The sequence below is a fragment of the Microtus oregoni genome, unplaced genomic scaffold (assembly GCF_018167655.1).
Source record: "Microtus oregoni isolate MIOR12 unplaced genomic scaffold, Mior012 000077F_ref0000221, whole genome shotgun sequence".
In the NCBI taxonomy this organism is placed as follows: Eukaryota; Metazoa; Chordata; class Mammalia; order Rodentia; family Cricetidae; genus Microtus; species Microtus oregoni.
In genome coordinates this window covers 1,332,579-1,350,775 of record NW_024544029.1, presented here as the reverse complement: position 1 = coordinate 1,350,775, position 18,197 = coordinate 1,332,579, and the positions used below count along the sequence as shown (strand labels likewise).

Here is an 18,197-nt window from a genome sequence, read left to right as displayed (position 1 = left end):
CCCACCCTTTCTGGCTTTGGCCATAGTTCATTATTTTTTGTGGATGGTAAAGTATGCATTGTCTTAGGATTCCTATTAGAGTCTGAAACCCTGTGTTCCACTTCTTCCCAATCACTGCACTTCCCACTCTTTTAGTCCTAAGTATGTATGGTTATCTTCTAGTAATATGCTTACCTGTCCACCAATAAGTCATCCATCTATCATCTATCCATTCACCCGCCGTCATCCATCCATCCATCCATCCATCCATCCATCCTTCCTCCATTTATCGTCTTATCTGTAACATCTATTCTTTCTTACAAGTATCCATGCTTTTCTCAGTGCGTAGAATCCCCAGCTCTGGCCCTTGTCCCAGGGTCTGAGTTTGGCAGGGGCTCCAGAGGTCCTGGAGCTGTCCAGCAGCCCCTGAGTCCTGGCTAAGTTCTATGTGCAGTCTGTGCCTGGAGGCTCTCCAGCGCCCCGCCCTGGGCAGAGAGCCTCTCAGACAGGGCTGGTCAAGCTTCCCTGGCTCACCACCCATCTCTGCCTGTCTCTTTCCTCTGTCCAGCTTCCCCTAGGAGTCTTGCGTGATTTGGCGGGGTTCCTTTCTCTACCCGAGAGGGGGTTCCCTTCCAGGGCTGCTGTGCAGCGCGTGTCTGAGTACGGACTTCCCTCCTTTGCCCGAGGCGGCCGGGTGCCTTGCCTTTCTTTGCAACCTCGCCTCCTGCGGCTGGGTGGTCCTTTCTCTCTGCCGGGCTTTGGAGACACGCGCCCGATTTCGAGGGGTGAGAGCAAACGCCGCCCGTCAACTTGGCACCTGCCATTGAGATCTTAAGATCCTTACCAAAGGCTGCGATTGCAGGCGGGCGGGCGGGCAAGGGTGGCGGAGGGCGACTGAGAGCCAGCCTGGCTGGACCCGGCTCTGTTTGCGGGGAGAGAGGCCGCCCCGCCCGCACCCCTGTTCGCGCCCCGCCCTCCCGGAGCGGTCTCGGCGGCACCAGGCTCTCGCCATTGTCTCCGCCTTTCCAACAGGTTCGGGCGCGGGAGCGCGGGCGGGTGCGGGGCGGCCCGGCCCGGCTTTCCCGGAGCCGCCTCTCTTCCTCTGCGTGCGCGCCCGGGCGGCGTGGCTCCGCGGAGCGCTGCTCGGTGCAGGTCTCCACGAGCCCGACCTGGCTTCGGCCCGCCGCGTGCGGGAGCGATGCGCACAGAGGCGGCTCCAAGTTCGGCGCGCACCCGGGGGGGCCGCCCCGCTCTGTCTTAGGCGTCTGAGCCCGGGTGGTGACACGGAGGCAGTCGCAGGAGCGGCCGGCGCGGCTTTCCCGCTTCACTCCCAGCACCTCTTGGTTTTTATCTTTATTTTTAAAGACGGAGACGATGGACTGAGCCGATGCAAGCCATGGAGTCCCGGGTGTTACTGAGAACGTTCTGCGTGATCCTCGGGCTCGGAGCGGGTGAGTGGCCGTCCAGCTGGGCCGGGATGCTCCTAGCCTTAGGGTCGCCGCCCCAAGTCCTTCTGGACTGGGGAGCTCTGGAGGGCGCGGGTTTGCATTTGGATCTCCTGTGTGCTTGTCCTGGGGATAGGGAGGCAGGTCACGCCCTTAGGGTCTTTGACTAAGGGGGAACTTTGCACAGAGAGGGCTTAAAGTAGGTCACGGAAATGGGACCGGGCGCTCTGCTATTTTAAGCTTGGCAGCGCGTCCAGGTAAGGCTCTCATGGTGGAGGAAGGAATCTCCTCTTGTCAGCACTTCCCAATATTGTCTCCAAGATGCTTTCTATGCAGCTGTGGAGGCTTGCGTTTTAATGGCCCCCTTTCTTTCTTTCTTCTTTCCTACCCCTCCCCACTCCCATCAGTTTGGGGGCTTGGTGTGGACCCGTCCCTACAGATTGACGTCTTAACAGAGTTAGAACTTGGGGAGTCCACGGCCGGAGTGCGCCAAGTACCGGGACTGCATAATGGGACGAAAGCTTTCCTCTTCCAAGGTATGGCCCAGTGCGAAGCCCCCGGTGCGGTGGGAGGAGCTGGCCCCGAGGCTCTTGCTAACTTGGCGCTGCTCCCTGGCTAGGCGGAGGGTCCCATCTGGGGCGTGGGGTCCCTCTGCGTCTCGGGTCCAGATCCTTGATCTTTTAAAGTGTGGTGTTTTCCCCTCATTTCTCTCTCCCTGCTCCTCACTTGGTGCACTTGGCGGTTCTAATGGATAATGCCTTAATTACCGACTAGAAACTCCAGAGGCAGATGGGTGATTTGGGCGTCTGGGGAACAATAAATTGTAACACAAACGACTCGTTTGGGCGGAATGGATTTGGGAAGGAAACAGGACAGCTCAATCTTGGTTAAGATACCGACATCCCAAAGTTTCGTCGCTGTGATGTCCACCGAGAGGAATTTCTTTACGTTTTTTTTTTTTCCTGCACGTCACTGTACTTGAAGCAAGATTACCAGGCAAAGCTCCCTATTCTGCCTCTCCACCAGTGGCAAGGGGAAAGGAATAACACTATTACAGTTATTTTAAAAGCATTTCAAAGGAGTGTTCACCCAGAAGCACATGCCCCCATTGCCATAATTGTGTGCATAGGCTTTAAAAACTTTCCTTTTCTTTTAGAATTCAGTGGACATTGGCCATTCATAAATGTCCATATTTCAAAGAATATTTAGATGTACTGTGCAGTCAAAACTAAAATTTCGCTAAAAGCAGCCTGCAAATTGATTGATTAAAGCTTTTGGAGACTGCTCGGTTTGTGGGAAGGTGTTTAGCTTGTGGGTCTAAAAGGCGGCTAAACTGTCCCTGGAGATCAGACTTACTCATGGTGAAGCACAGAGAGGCACGAGAGACCCGGGGTTGGCTACCTGTATCCGGAGGATCAAGACGTCCTCCCCAATGACACACGGGGGATTTCTTTTCGATTGGGAGAAATGGCTTCAAAAGAAGTGGTGCAACTTATAATTACCGAAGCGTTGGCTATGCAAATTGCAACCAGCCCAGCACAGCTGCCTTCAAGAAACAGACATAGGATGCAACTTGGAGGGTTCCTTGGTGGCGCTGTTGCCGCGTGCAGCCAGCGCATGTCACCATGGACAGCAGCTCCTAAGTGCTGTAGGGAAAGGGAGAAAGGGACATGTGTTGCATTTATTTAAGACAAATTTTTTTTAATAAGGAATTAAGATGTAAACTCTTTTTTTATAAAAAGAGTATCTCAGTTAAAGTTATTAATTAGTGCTTTTATTGTGACAAGTGTTTATGATATTTTCTTTACTTTCAGATGCTTTGTGGAGGGTGGGGCTGGGAATCTGAAAACAATGGCCAGATGTGATCAAGGAAATAGAGCTCAATTGTCAACAAAAATTCAGAGTTGAATAGAAATGTAATTAAATGTAGGCTTTTGGCTTATGTCATGTATTATTTCTCTCTTTAATTTGGTCTCTGCAAAATGGGAAGCAAGCTATTTCAGGACTTGATGGGTCAAGTAACCAGGAAGCTTCATAAACCAAGTTTCTAATAATCAAAGCCCTTGAATTGTCCTGATAATCTCAAAGGCTCCATTAAATCTTCTTAGGGGCAGTAGCTTCCGATACAGAGTGTTCAGATGTTGCAAGTAGGAACCTCCAGGAATGCACACTTCCTGTGGACATTGACCCATTACCCATTAGACAATTGGACAGTTTCTAGGCAATGGTTTCAGGGTAACAGTTTCTTTTTCTGGTTAATTTAAGACAATATTTATTTCTACATAAGTAGTCAGCTTGTTCAAGGTATGCACCATGTTAAGAAGACACATGGCAAATGCCCAGTGTTTTCTTTGAACTGTCCTGAGTTGGTGGATGTCAGTATTCACTGGTGAGCTTCCTTTGTTTCCTAGCTAACACCAAGCCCAATATTAGAAAAACAAATGCTTCACAAATATAGTTTTCATTCAGAGATGTGAAATAACATTTCCTGCCACATTATGAACATCACTTTGTGGACTAATGACTATTTACTGCTTACTGCATTCTTGTAAGGTGTATGTTATGTTTCTGATGCACTACTTATGAGCGTTATTAGTTTTGCTTACTATAAGATTCGAATTTTGAAACCAGCAACAAGTGGACCTGTGACCAATTGGTAGTTCTGCATGGCCTTTAAAATGTCTTTCCTCAGAGGCTAGAGGAGCAGCAGGTTGTTTTCAAAAACCAGCTCTGCATCATGGTGTTTCCCTGGATTCCATGGAGTCTAGAGGGACAAAAAGCTCTCAGACTGTGATGCATTTTGAGGTTCCATTTATAGTGAGTTGAGAATGCTGCCGGTATTTTATATAGCTTGTAAAATGTCATAGCAGGAATAGAAACAAATTAAAAAGCCTGAGAGATGCTCCCAGATTTCATACAAACTTCATGTGCAAGTTTTCTGTGCTAAAGGATATGTTCTCAATAACAAGTGAGCTCAGAACCATCGATTGCTTCTCCAACAGATACTTTCCCGTCTCTTCATTTTATAATAAGAAACCTCAAAATATGTTTGCCCTGTGACTTTTACTTAATTAATATTTTCATTTTTGCTACTTCATTTTCTCTGTCTGATTTTTGAGATACATTTATATATGTGTGTGTATACACACACACACAAACACACACACTTTGGTATTTTTGAAATCATGAATGGTTTTTGTAAATTACTGTGAAATATGAATCTACTACTTAGCATTTTGTTTTAAGCTCATAGTAAAACATATGCTTTCAAATCATAACTTTTATGGTAATATCAACCATAATATCACAACACCATCCTATCATGGCTGAAATTTGACTTATAGTTTGTTTGAAAATTTAATGAGATTTTAAATTTAACCATTTCCTTAATGTACTTGGACTTTGGGTTATACCTGTTATAATAATTACATAATGTGTCTAGGCAGTGGTTTGGAGTTCTAGACATTTCTGGCTGTAATCTGACACACAGCCAGAAAACACACTTATTATGCTTTTAAAAATATAGGATTGTATTCTGATAAAGGAGTTCCCTCTCCTGGTTCTGGAGTCTAGCTAGTATTTTGCCAGATAATGATCATACTAGTTTTCCTTTCTCTGTGTTCATGAGAGTTCACAGAGAAGAAAGCACACACTTGAAGTTAGCTTCAGTTTTAGCTCTTTGATCATAACAATTCATCCAGGTTCCTAAAATAGATAATCTTATCCATTGTCGTACGCAAATTCCTTCTGAAGTGTTTGTAGATTGTATAGTCTCATTAACGCTGAAGCGTAGACAAAAATCAAAACATATTTCCCTTAGATGATAATTTAAAGCTACCTTGGTAATTCCTCTTAAAGAACCTTTACATAGAAGGAAAAGGTGTTCACAGGTATTTGGTGATAGGCCAGTGCCGCTGGTTGGCGACCACATTGACAGAGGCAAGGATGATGTGGGCTTGTCTTCAGTGTGATGATAATGGAGCATGTTAGCTACTTGGTTCACAGTCTGAGGGGGAAGGCGTGGCAATGAGAATGGCTGTCTGTGGTAGAAGGAGCAGAGGGACTGAGGGTCAGATGTGTTGTTCACAGGAAGCAGAGAGGAGGAGATGAATGCTCATGCTAGTTCACTTTTCCTGTTTTCCTTTGTATCCAGTCAGAGACCACAGTCCCTGGGCCACCCGCATTCAGGGTGTGTCCTTCTTAGTTAAACCGCATGAGAAACATCCTTTAGGGATGCAAGCGAGCTATGTCTCTATCTATGGCGATCCTAAATCCAGCCAAGTTGACAGTGAAGCTCAACCATCACAGTGGGCATCTGTAAGCTCCAGGGTAATGGCTGAGGATGCTCTCTGATGGAGCAAAATAGGGCAGTGATCAGAGATGAGTTGAGAAATCGGGTAGACCCAGGAAGAATGTCACAAGTTATGCTTCGGGGGTGAGGGTACTCCATTAGTGAATGTTGTTATAAGTTAAGTTCATCCACTAAAATCATTATTATACAATTACTATACTGTTAGTGTTAGGCATGTAGCAAATCAAAAAATTAAAGCTTCATTGTGCATTAAAATTGGCTACCAAACAATTATTAAGTTAATAATTTAGTCATTATTAAGATGAAATATATGAAAAATTCAGAACGTAATGGGAGTCTGTATTCTATTTTAGGGAGGCTCAGCTTTAGGGAGACTCTTTGAAGAATTATTTATAGTGATAGTTAAAGGATATCTGTCTTTCTCTCTGTCTGTCCGTCCGTCCATCCATCCATCCATCCATCCATCCAGGGACTGGGTTCCATGGTAGAGAATACCAACATAGCGTAATTGAAAAGTTAATAGTGTACAAATATGTTTTGTATAGGTGAAGTAAGGGTATCCTAGGGGCATGCATATTCTAACTGTTGGAACCGGAGTGTTTTGTTATGACATGGGGAAATTAAGGTTGGTTGTGAACTTACTTTAATGATGCTATTTGGGGTTATCTACATAAGCCTTATATAGTCAGCAGTCAGTGTCATGGTGCTATAATGTGAGAAAGGCTAGCCCAGTTACTGCTGTCCTTGAAGATGGAATTGGGCCAAAAACCAAAGAACACAGCGGGTCTCCAGGTCCTAGAAAAGGCAAGGAAACAATTACCCTCCGGAGTTATGAGAGGGAGTACAAAACTGGTTTCATATTGATTTTAGTGCAGTGAAATGAATTCTGGACTCCTGGAATCTTGAATTGTGAAATAATAAATTTAGTAATCACTGATAAATATCATCATTTTATCAGCAATAGGCAACTAAAGTATTTTGTTGCATGAAAGTGACTGCGTCTGTAAGCAATCCCTAGACCCGGGGAAGTAGCTTTGGAGTTGGGCATTGAACAAGTAGAGCGTGGAAGAGCATGTCAGGGCTTCCATTTTCAGGCTGAATATCGGTCAGAGTCCTCCTCTCTTAGAATCTTTTAAACTCTGTGTGACCAGCTGTAATGTTTTCTCATTCATTTGTGATTTGTTTTCTTTAAAATCTTTTTTGCTTACTTCAGCTGAAATTATGTCAATGCTGTTTATTTTACAAAACCTCCCTAGGTCTCAGTTCCTTATAACTTTCTATTCCCTACTCCCTGCTATAGTTCTATCTGTCTATGTGTGTGTGTATGTATGTATGCATGTATGTATGTATGTATGTATGTATCTATCTATCTATTGACCAATCCTTATTGTTTCAGTCCTTCTGTTAGCTTTGAGCTTAGTTTGTTATTCTTTTAGTTCATTGAGATGCTAGTTCGGTGAAGGACATTCCTCATGGGGGACCCTGTGTCTCCTATGGCAGAAAGGCAGAGCTTCTCTTGGTGTGCTCCTTTTATCCTCTTGTGTACCAACATTAATTCTTTCAGTGGATGGAGTGCTCGTGACTTCTTGCTATCTCAAGGCTCCAGCAATACTATCGCTGTAGGTTTTATATTTCATCAATGTATTTTGAAAAGACACACATAATCATAGCAAGACCACTGTTGCTGGGAAAGATTTAATATGATACAGTATTTGATATGACTTCTGGGTTTCTGACCCTGTCATACATTGCCTGGTCTCCCAGGGCCAGCTTTGAAATCTCCACTGAAGCTTCGCTCTTCTACAGCATTTATTCCGTACACTGGTAGAGCAAGGATCACAGGTGACACCGTGGTCTGCCGCTCACTCCAGCAGTAGCAAGCCTGAGTCAGGCAACACATGCCTCATGGGACTTGATGGCCTTGATGGTTGAAGCACTGCTTCCCTAGGTGATCTGGTGCATGGAGGGGACCTTGGACCTCTTTTTGCAAACAAAGCCTTTTCAATAAGTTTGCTGTTTTTCATTACGGAGACTGTGATGGATGGACTTTTACTTATTCATAAAATGCTTGTAAGCCATCTTTCCTGTTGTCCTGGTAAAAGGTACTTAGCATCTCTCTCTCTCTCTCTCTCTCTCTCTCTCTCTCTCTCTCTCTGTCTCTCTCTGTCTCTCTGTCTGTCTCTGTCTGTCTCTGTCTCTCTGTCTCTGTCTCTCTGTCTCTCTCTCTGTCTCTGTCTGTCTCGTCTCTCTCTCTCTCTCTCTCTCCCCTCTCTCTTCCTCTCTCTGAGTTTGTCTGTACGTGCATGAATATGTATAAGCATGCTTAGGGAGGCCAAAGATCAAATTTAATTTCAATCCTTAGATTGAAACTGAACCACCCATCTTGCTTTTTGAGACAGGGCCTCTGAGTGGCTTGGGGCTCTCCCAGTGTGGTAGTCTTGCTGGCTAGTGACTCCAGCTCTGCTTCTTCAGGGCTGATATTGCAAGCATGTGCCACATGCCCAGTTTTATTTATTGTTATTATTATTATTAATTTTAAGACAGAGTTTCTCTCTGTAGTCATGGCTAACCTTGAACTCACTCTCTAGACCAGGCTTTCTTAGAACTCACAGAGGTTCTCTTTCTTTGCCTCCCAAGTGCTGGGGTAAAGACATGTGCCACCACAGTTTGGCTCCCATTTTTTTAAAATATAAAGTTGAAGACTAAACTCAGACCCCCAGGCTTGTGAAGCAGGTGCTTCTCTGAACCTTTTGAAGCCCCCAGACTTTTAAGACAGAACTAGCATCTTTAGCAAACACCCACCCCTTTGCTCTAGCTTTCTTGTCCTCTGTTTCTGACCAAACTGCATAGTTCTCATATCTTCTGCTCTGGCTTTTTGTTTTTGGTCTTCACTGTAAATCTGGCTACATCAGCCAATGACTTTCATGAAACTTCCCAAAGATTGCATTGACTTGAAATGTTTTCTTTCCGGTTAACTAATACTTCATTTTTCAACTCAGCCTTCTACGAAGTCTCGGGTATGGACAAAATGTGTACAACTTTGTGCCTGAGTGTAACCTAAGGCCTTCCAGTCCAGTCGCCTCCCGAGACCCCTGAACTCACTCCCTATTCTGCACTCCCAGCAGCGTTCTGCTCTCTGAGCCACAGTGTGACTCACGAAGCTCCACTGGCTGCTGTATAAATGCTTTCCAGTTAGTTTTTCAACACATTTACAAGTTTCTCTCACAAACCATTTCAAAGCCTTCTGATAAAAAAATGGTTAAGTATTTTAACAAGAAGGACCCACTTGTTTTCTGTGTTAATATCATTGTTTTGTGATAAAAATATCTGAAATAAAGAGGAGAACACATCAATTTTGCCCTCTTCCCCCACCTTTTTTTCTGTTCACGAAGGGCTAGTTCAGTTGTTTTGGGTCCAGGTTAAGACGAGACATCCTAGCAACGGAAGCCTGTGGCAGAGGCAGCTGTCACCTCCCAGCACCCAGAAGCAGGGAGAGGAACAACTGGGACAAGATGTAACCTTCAGAAGCACACCCACACTGACCTAATTCCTCTGCACACTCTCTAAAGAATCCATTCAGCTCCAGCTTCATCAAATTAGGACCCTTGTGATCCAGTCACATCTCAGAACTGCCACTGACTGGGCACCAGGCATTCAACGTGCAGGTGTCCGGGTGGAAACTTCACTGGCAAATCCTAACAATTTCTGGATTTTTGATGAATTGCTTGTATGTTTTTAAAAAGTTTTTTGGGGATTATATCTGATTGGAGAATTTGAGTTTCTTCTACCTATATTTTTACATATTTTCTCATAGTCAGAAAATTTTCTTTCTTTTTTTTTTAAATATTTTTATGGTTTATTTAACTTTATTTTGTGTGCATTGGTGTGAAGTGTCAGATCCCCTGGAACTGATCTTCAGACAGTTGTGAGCTGCCATGTGGGTGCTGGGAATTGAACCCGGGTCCTCTGGAAGAGCAGTCAGTCCTCTTAACCACTGAGCCATCTCTCCAGCCCGTCAGAAAATTTTCTGCAAATAATTTATTTCTTTTCTCTCTCCGTAAACCCTCGCACCCCTAACATTTACTTTCATGACCTCTTATCTATTCATCCTCAGACTATATACTTTCACTGAACACATCTTTGAGTGACTGTTGTGACATTTGCTCTACACTGTTGCTTGTTTTTCCCTGTATTTTCCAGTGTGTGTGTGTCTGTGTGTTAGTGTGTATACATGCATGCCAAAGCGTGCTTGTAGAAACAGAAAATAGCTTATGTAATTTATCCTCTTCTTCTATCATCTGGGTCCCAGAACTGAACTCAGCTTGTCAGGTTTGGCTGCAGCCCCTTTGGCCTGGTGATCCATCCTTCCAGCTCCGTCCTTTGGCATTTCCTGAGGTGTGATGAGTTTCTTCAGGACAATTGTGCCAGATACTTTTTGCGAATTTAACCCAAGCCAGAAAAGTCCCTGGGAAGAAGAAGGCTTAGGTGAAGACTTCTCATTATCAGACTGACCTATGGGCATGTCTGTAGGACGTTTTCTTTTTAATAATTGATGTGAGATGGTCCATGCTACTGTGGGTGGTGACACCGCTGGGCAAGTGGTCCTTGTGTATGAAAATCAACGGGGCAAGCTGTGGAGAGCAAGCCAACAAGCAATTATTCTCTGTGGCCTCTGATTCAGTTCCTGCCTTCAGCTTCATGTTTTGAGTTGCTGCCTTGTTTTCCCTTGATGATAGCCTTCAACCTGGAAACCAAATGAAAGATTCCTCCTACAACTCAGTTTTTTGTCAGTGTTTATCAGAGTAACAGAAGCAAACCAGGACAGCAATAGTTTTGAAAGGCAATTTATACATTTATAAATTTATACATTTTTATTTTTTTCTGGCTCAAGAACCAAGAGAATATTCTTATTTTAAAGTGAGGTTATTATTCTCTCCTTGATTTTCCTTGTTTCTTGTGTCTGTCTGTGCATTTGGAAAAGCAGGGACTTACTGTCATCTTTGTAGATGAGGGAGCTCCACATCATTCAGGAAGTCCAGAGATGATGGCCAGATCACTTGATATCCTGTGTGTGTGTGGTGTTCATGCTAGAATCCTTGGTAATGCTGTCCTATGAAGTAGATAGTCGGAGCTGTTCCCTAGACCCACCAGTGTGGATCCAAATTGATTAAATATATAGGGGAGATCAGGATTCTGTGTGACAGAGGTGGCCTTGAGCCTCAGTACACAGAATATTGGGTGTTGATTTGGGCTTGTTGTGTCCTTGTGGGGAGATTGGGCTTGACAGTACTAAAAAGTAAGGTTGTATGCTGTGTGATTGCTTCACATTGGGGTGGATCTGATGTTCAGGGCAGTAGAGGCCATCTCAGTACTTTTATGGGGCTGGGACCTATGGATAGCCAGGACTGCAGCCTGAGTTTATGAGTAACTTAATAGATTACTCTGTAATTTGCGTTTATCATGAAGGTAGGTGGGCCTGAAGACCAAGTTCGTTTAACCAGTCTGAGCCTAGAGTTGTGTGTCTGGTAACAGGATAATCTTAGACAGTCCTGGGACCATGGACTTTCACTTCACAAGGATAGGGGCCCAGTGTTTCACTTCACCAGGACAGGTATTTGGGGTATGTATTGCAGAGCTGGTTCCCATTTCCCTTTCTTCTAAGTGAAGAGATTCCCCAGGTATGGTATCCAAGGTTGGGGCATGTGATAGGTATAAATAACCACCCACCTTCTTTTTTCAGTAATATTTTTAGTTTTCTGTACTGTGTCCAGGAATCTGTCACCGGCTTTCCTTAGCATCTTGGATGGCATGTTCATGTGGAATCACTGTCCAAATCGATACTCTTTCTTGAGATCACAGATAGCACTTTTGAGTCCCAGCCCACCGTCTGTCTGATGTGTCATTCCTAGGACTTTTGAACTGATTTTATTTATATGATAGGATGGAAAGATGACTCAGTGGTTAAGAACACTGACTACACTGCCAGAAGATATGGGTTCTTTTCCCAGTCACTGCAAAGCTCATAACTATCTATGACTCCAGTTTCAGGGGGTATGATGCTCTTTTCTGGCTTCTTAGCACACTGCATGCACATGGTGCATGGACACATGCAGGCAAAGCACTCAATACACATAAAGCACAAATAAATGAATCTTAGACAAAACATTTTTAAAATTAGGTGTTTTTTAATGACTTATTTGATGATTTATTTGGGATAAGATCTGGGGTACTTGGTAATGGTGCAGACATGTTTTCTTTTATTTATCTGATGTTCTAATGGGATAAGATTTGGAGTACTTGGTCATGGTGCAGACATGTTTTCTTGTCATGTTGACGTAGAATCTCCGGCAGTCAGGAGACAGTGTGGTCGGTAGAATGATAATCCCCAACTGTCCACACATTAACACTCAGCACCTGTGGATGCTATGTTATATAGCAAAGAGGATTTAAGTTTGAAGATGGAATTAACGTTATTTAGGTTGTCAGCTAGGTTTCAAAAAAAGACATTATTCTTATATTAACATCGTATGTCCAGTCTGGGCAATTCGAGATTTTTTTTCTTGGTAGAGGGAGATATTTGAGTCACTGTCAGTGTGACACACAGTGGGACTTGCTGGTCCTTGCTAACATTGAGGGTGGGAGTAGGCATGAGCAAAGAATATGAAAAACCATCTATAAGCTGTAAAAAAGGAAGAAAGTAAAGGTTTCCTGATTGCAAGAGGAGTACACCCCATTGATACCCTTGGCTTTGCTTCTTCAAACCCAGTTTGAAGGGATGCCGGACTGTGAGGTAGCACATTTTTCTGCATTAGTCTCGATGCTTGAGGGGATTTCCCAGCAGGAGGAGAGAAGTTAGCTTCCGTTGGGGAACTGAGAATTCATGTAAAATTGAATTAAACTTTCTTTTGAGCTCTCAACCAACTCTCACAAGTATGTCTGCGTGGTGGCGGGAAACTGGGTCTTGAACTTGACAGTTAAAATTGCGCTAATCATTCTTCAGGGTAAATACTGTAATGAAGTCTCTCCAGGATTTAACCATGTGCTAATTCTGAGAACAAACATTAAAATTGCATGTCACTTAAAGAAATATGTCTCTTCTTCTCCCAAAGTTAATTCAGGAGGCATGGTTAGAGGGGGAAAAGAAAGAAGGAATGAATATTTTGGTAATGGGCTGGGCCCAGTTAGCATGCTCTGGGACACTCAGTGAGGATGACAGTTAAGTTTCCACAAGAGCAACTACATGGGCATGGAATTCTGATGGGCACCTCCTTGGTTTGACTCGGAGCAGCTGTAGCCCTTTGAGAGGGCAGTGGGCAGTGCATGTCATGATCCAAGTGTCACTTGTCTAAAATCGCTGCCATGATGAGTTACCGCCTCTGCTTGGCTGTATTTCACTCGCTCATGCTCTCTGTGCCTGTTAGAAACCACGTTCTTGCAGGCAGCTGTCCTTTCTTACATTCCTGTGATTGTCCATCTGTGACTCAGAACTTGCTAAGGTGCTAACTGATGGCTCAGGTAGCAGACATTAAACCCTTATGTTTGTGTGTGACACGCCTCCTGTTGATTTACCTCCACTTAGCAATTATTTCTTGCTCTGATTCCAGTTTAAGAGATTGTAGGGGAATAACAGGGTGGAGCAGAGCTCCCTTCTCTCCCTTTTGGCCCCCTGAAAGGTGCTGGAATCTTGGGCGTGTGTACTCTAAACTGTTCTTGATAGTACCTCTGCTAAGAGTTCGTGGAAGAGAAGTACCTGTTTCTACACAGGGAAGATATGGGATGATTGATAAAAGCCCTACTCAGCTAGTCTTGACAAAGGAAAGAAAAGATAGAGTTAATCCCAAGTCAGTGTTCTTATGCAGTAGCATCCAGGACCTAGGCTCTAGAGCTGGCAGATATGCAGCACCTATACAGACCACACACCTTGCCATTGATTTGTCCCAAACTTTCATTAGTTCCTTATGCAACTCAAGATGAAGACTAAGTTCTTATGTCTACAGAGTCCCGCATAAGCCCTCTACTTTCTAAACCGCTTGTTCCTCTATCCCTTGTTCAGTTTGTCAGGTCTCCTCGCTGTTCCACAATTAGCCCTTGCTCACGGGGCTACACTGGCTGTTCATTCTCCTGTTTTGTACTTTCTCCAGATAGATGCTCATTCTCCTGTTATGTACTTTCTCCAAATACCTGCATGCGTTTCATTTTGCCCATTTTATGAGCTTTCTCAAGGAAAGAGGCCTATTCTGACCATGCAGTGAAAAATATAGTAAGTCTTCTACTCTACACATATTCTTGACTTTGACCTCTAATGTCTCGCGCCTGAAAACACTGCTGTACTCACTTCTCACTTTGTTTGTTGTCAATCAGTTGTTCCAGAAGCTCCAAAATGCTGGAGATTTGTGTCTTTTCATCATGATTATGTATTCAAGAGTCTAGCATTTGGTGAGAACTCCTTACATACCTACTAGAAATATGCTGTGTTGGTTTTGTTATCTTGAGGTTGGAGAGTCTGTCTTGCTCCTATTGTAACTTCGTGCTCTACAGAATATACACTGTGTTCTCAGTAAGTGTTCAGTGACCAAACACTGTGACATTAAGTGAGCCCATGGGAAATATGGCTTTTTTTTAGAATATTATAATGTTTGTATTTATGTAACTACAAAAGGGCCCAAAGAACCCTTCTATCACACCAGCATTTTGTTCTATAGTCATGGGAAAGCTGAAAGTTGGAAGCCTCTTTAGGCCATGCTGTGACAGGCAGCAGGTTGAAGATCTTAGGCTTACCAAACGCTTCTTGAAAATAGGAGATTAAAGTTTCAGTTTGAAGAGTTATGAATTAAAGAGTTGGCAGGGACACTCATATTCATATAAATGTACCACGGAACATATAAACAATCATTTGAGTTGTTTATACTGTGGCTGTTTCCCATTATTTAAGTCAAATAGTCTCTAGACTGTGTCTAAAGAACAGTTGCCAGGCTTGGAAACAAATACAGGTGGTGAATGTTTGAAAAAGGTTGGACGAATTAGTTCAGAGAACAAACACAGCGCTGGAGGAATTCCCTTTAGATGCTGGAGACTTGTGCATAGGAGGATTTAGATTGACGTCGGGTTGCCTTAGAGCACTGACTCCCACATGTCAGTTTGCAATTTGTCTTTCTTTTTTACTGCCTTGTTAAAAGCCTTCTTGTGTCTCTGAGAGTGAGTCCTAGGAATTTATATTTTGAAATGGTTTCTTGTGGTGCAGGTGTTCAACCAAAGTCATGAATTGTCTCTAATCGAGGTGTCTAATGTGGTCACTAACCTGAGCGGCCATGGAGTGCTGGCATGCGCCTTCTGCAAACGGAAATGGGTCTGAAGTATAAAAACAGACTCTGAAGACAGTATAAAGTTACAAAACTTCATTATTATTTTATGGTGAATTTACATCGAATAATATTTTGGATATCGTGGCTCGGATAAATGTATTATTAAAATTAAAACAGTTTCTTTTTACATTTTTAATGTGAGCACTAGAAATTTTATTATTTATGTGAGTTACAATTCTCATACTTCTGCTGGTGTAGAGGGCAAATCCAAGACCCATAGAGAAGTCAGCATGAGTCAAACTTGGTGTCAGTTTCAGAAAAATACTTCCAACAGTCTCCTCCAAAACTAATTGGTTTATTCTGAGCACTATCCATTCATTTATCCATTCAGCAAGCACGTTTCTAATGTGTCCAAGGAGCGGTGGACTTTGCTACTGCCTACCAGCCTGCTGGCCTTGCTTGCAGAGAGAGGTGACATTCATGAGTGTGCTCTGCCCACATTTCATCAAATTGCTAAGCACACTATAAACACAGACTTATTTAACGCGGGACTATTCCAGAGAGGCAGTATGTTGTGTGTTGCTTCATTTAGAAGTTGTTCATCCTTCTGAGACAGGTTTCCAAAGCTTCTGTTATAGAGTAAGTATTAGCATTATTGCTTTTGTTTCTAGTCTCTATTCCCTGATGTTCAGAATAAATTAGGATATTTACAGATCGTGTAAATCAAGAAACTTAAAAAAGTCATGCCTTTTTAGTCTGTTTTTGGTTTTCAACTACAAGTGAAGGGACCCTTCACTGTGGGAGAAGAAGCCTCAGACTCCAAAAGGGAGCGAGCAACGTACTTTCTCAGAGAGAACTCATTGTTAGTTTAAATTTGAATTCAGAGACTTTGGACTTAGGCCTTTCTGGGAATTTAAAACATTTAATATTTGGCTATTATTCTGAAACTAAATTTATAAAATAATTTAATCAAACGCCTTCACCTTGAAATTCAATGACAGAAATTGTAACTAATTGTAGTGCGGCTTTTACCATTTGTAACTCTGGTTGGGGTTTCTGCAATTCATCTTTAACTTCTACAGTAAAAAAGGAACTCCTACCACTATCAGCTATACACTATGTAAGACTTAAGATGCAGACTGATTGGAAGTAGATGTGAGAGCCTGGTAACAGACCGGAAACAAGGCCTCTGAGGGAAGAAGCGTAAGTATTGGCTGCCATTCACGTTGAAGACTTTGAGACTCGGATGTGTTATCTTTTTAAAAGTTTCTATAAATACTACACCACCCACCTTGTAAATGCCTCCTATAGCACGGCATCTCGGTGCATTTTCATCCCTTATCTAGCACAGGTCCATTTTTAATATCTAGGTTACATTTGTAGTGAAAATAATAGAATTTGCGTTGTTCTTTGATAACATTTTCAAATTATGACATGTTTCAAGGACTCGTAGAAAAACAAATATTCACTGTGTGAGTCGCCGACAGGGCAGGGAGCCTCTGAGTAGAGAGAACCCACCTGGTCAATGGATTATTGTTTTTTGTTTTGCTCAGCAAATTAGTAAAGCCAGGCAGCAGAGCGAGGAAAGGGCCAGTTGGGCTGCGAAGATTTGCACTGCTGGCTGGTCTCCACCACTGCCTGGAGCATTAACTACACAGATACGAGGCAAGCAAAGGAGGGTTGCACATCTGCGCCCTCCTAGCTGCTCCTGGAAGGACTAGGAGAAGTAACCACTCCATCCAGCATTTGCACGTCCAGCTGCTCTCTTCTGGGAACGACTGGCATGAAGCTGCAGGGGTCTCTCGCTTTACGATTCCAACGGTATGAGCAACTGAATGGTGCTACTGGAAAATTCATTTTTCTCTTCTACCCTGTCATTGTAGAAGGCGTAAATAAGCTGAACTTTGGTTTCTAAATTTTTTTAAATTAAATTTAGTTTTTAAAATATGTATGTTGAAATGTAAACCCACAGGGAGAAAAATTCCTCAAGTTATTAAATAGGTATAAATTCAGACCCACATCTCTCCATTTAAAGAAAGAATAAATCAAATTCTTTGCCCATATTCGCAGGGATATTTTAGTGGATTAAATATACAAGATTCAGCTAAAATAAATCTATAAAAATATGAGTGAGGTCATGGGAAGTGTGAAATGAATGTTCTTTCTTCACTGAGACTTGTTTTTAATTAGAGAAGACAGAACAGAAGTTGCTGCAAAACAAAGGATCAGATGTTTCTGAAGGGCAAAATCTGTCCCTGTGGCTTTGTAGGTACTGAGGAAGGGCAAGTTGTGGCAGAAGATGCCACACACCAGATTCAGTGTTCCCTAGGCAGGGTGCAGAGAGCTTGCTAATTGGCTAGTCTGCGTGGCTAACAACCTCATATTCCCTCCTGTCTCTGCCTCTCCAGTACCAAGAGAACAGCTGCCTTCTACCCCGTGTTTTACTTTGGTGCTGGGAATCCAAACTCAGGTCCTTATGCTGACACAGCAAGGACGTTACCTATTTCGCCATCACCTCAGACCCAATTGTCTCTTTTTTGATACATTATGGTTCAAGCTTAATTGAATCTTATCTTCAAAAACTAAATTATGGGACTAATTATAAGTAACAAGTCATTAAGCAAGTCATTGCTATATTATAGCTTTAGAGAAAAACAAAATATTTTTGAAGTGTCTCTCTTTTTTCACTTTCTAAGTACCAACAAATGCATAAAAGACATCCTCGTCCTCTCTAACTTCACCCCATTTTCAGAGTTCCGTTTCTGCTTGACTCATTTTAAAGTTGTGTAATTATTGGTAAATGTTCATTATTTTATCATTAATAATAATTACAGCTCTGCTAAATTAGTAGTTTGGGCTCTCAAAATTATCACTGTCCTTATAAAACTATTTTAATTTATATCTATTTTCATCACAGTGAAATTAACATGTAATTTAATGCATGAATCTTTCATACTTAGTTTGATGCATTTTGATGATTGTACACCCAATATCGTCATATTTGGGACATTAGTTCCGAAGTTCCAAAGTTTCTAGGTAGATGTTTATCTAATGATTAAAGGAAGCTTCAGGTGGTTAGTCACAGAGATTGATATTTTGTACAAGTCTGTACCACACTCACACATGTGGACATCACATATGCTCAGTGAAGGTCTGTGT

General features: G+C 42.8%; 1 protein-coding gene across 3 annotated transcripts in view; it reads left to right on the top strand.

Annotated features, from left to right (window-relative positions):
• Nucleotides 1–573: 573 nt before the first annotated feature.
• The window catches only part of Nell2 (neural EGFL like 2), a 319,609-nt gene continuing 301,985 nt past the window's right edge, over nucleotides 574–18,197 (top strand). The window contains exons 1-3 of one of the 3 annotated variants that reach the window (XM_041642655.1): nucleotides 574–764; nucleotides 1,345–1,430; nucleotides 1,832–1,960. In XM_041642655.1, the coding sequence (XP_041498589.1) occupies nucleotides 1,367–1,430; nucleotides 1,832–1,960 (193 nt within the window). In that variant the 5' untranslated portion in view covers nucleotides 574–764; nucleotides 1,345–1,366. The other 2 variants (XM_041642656.1, XM_041642657.1) reach the window with 2 other exon arrangements.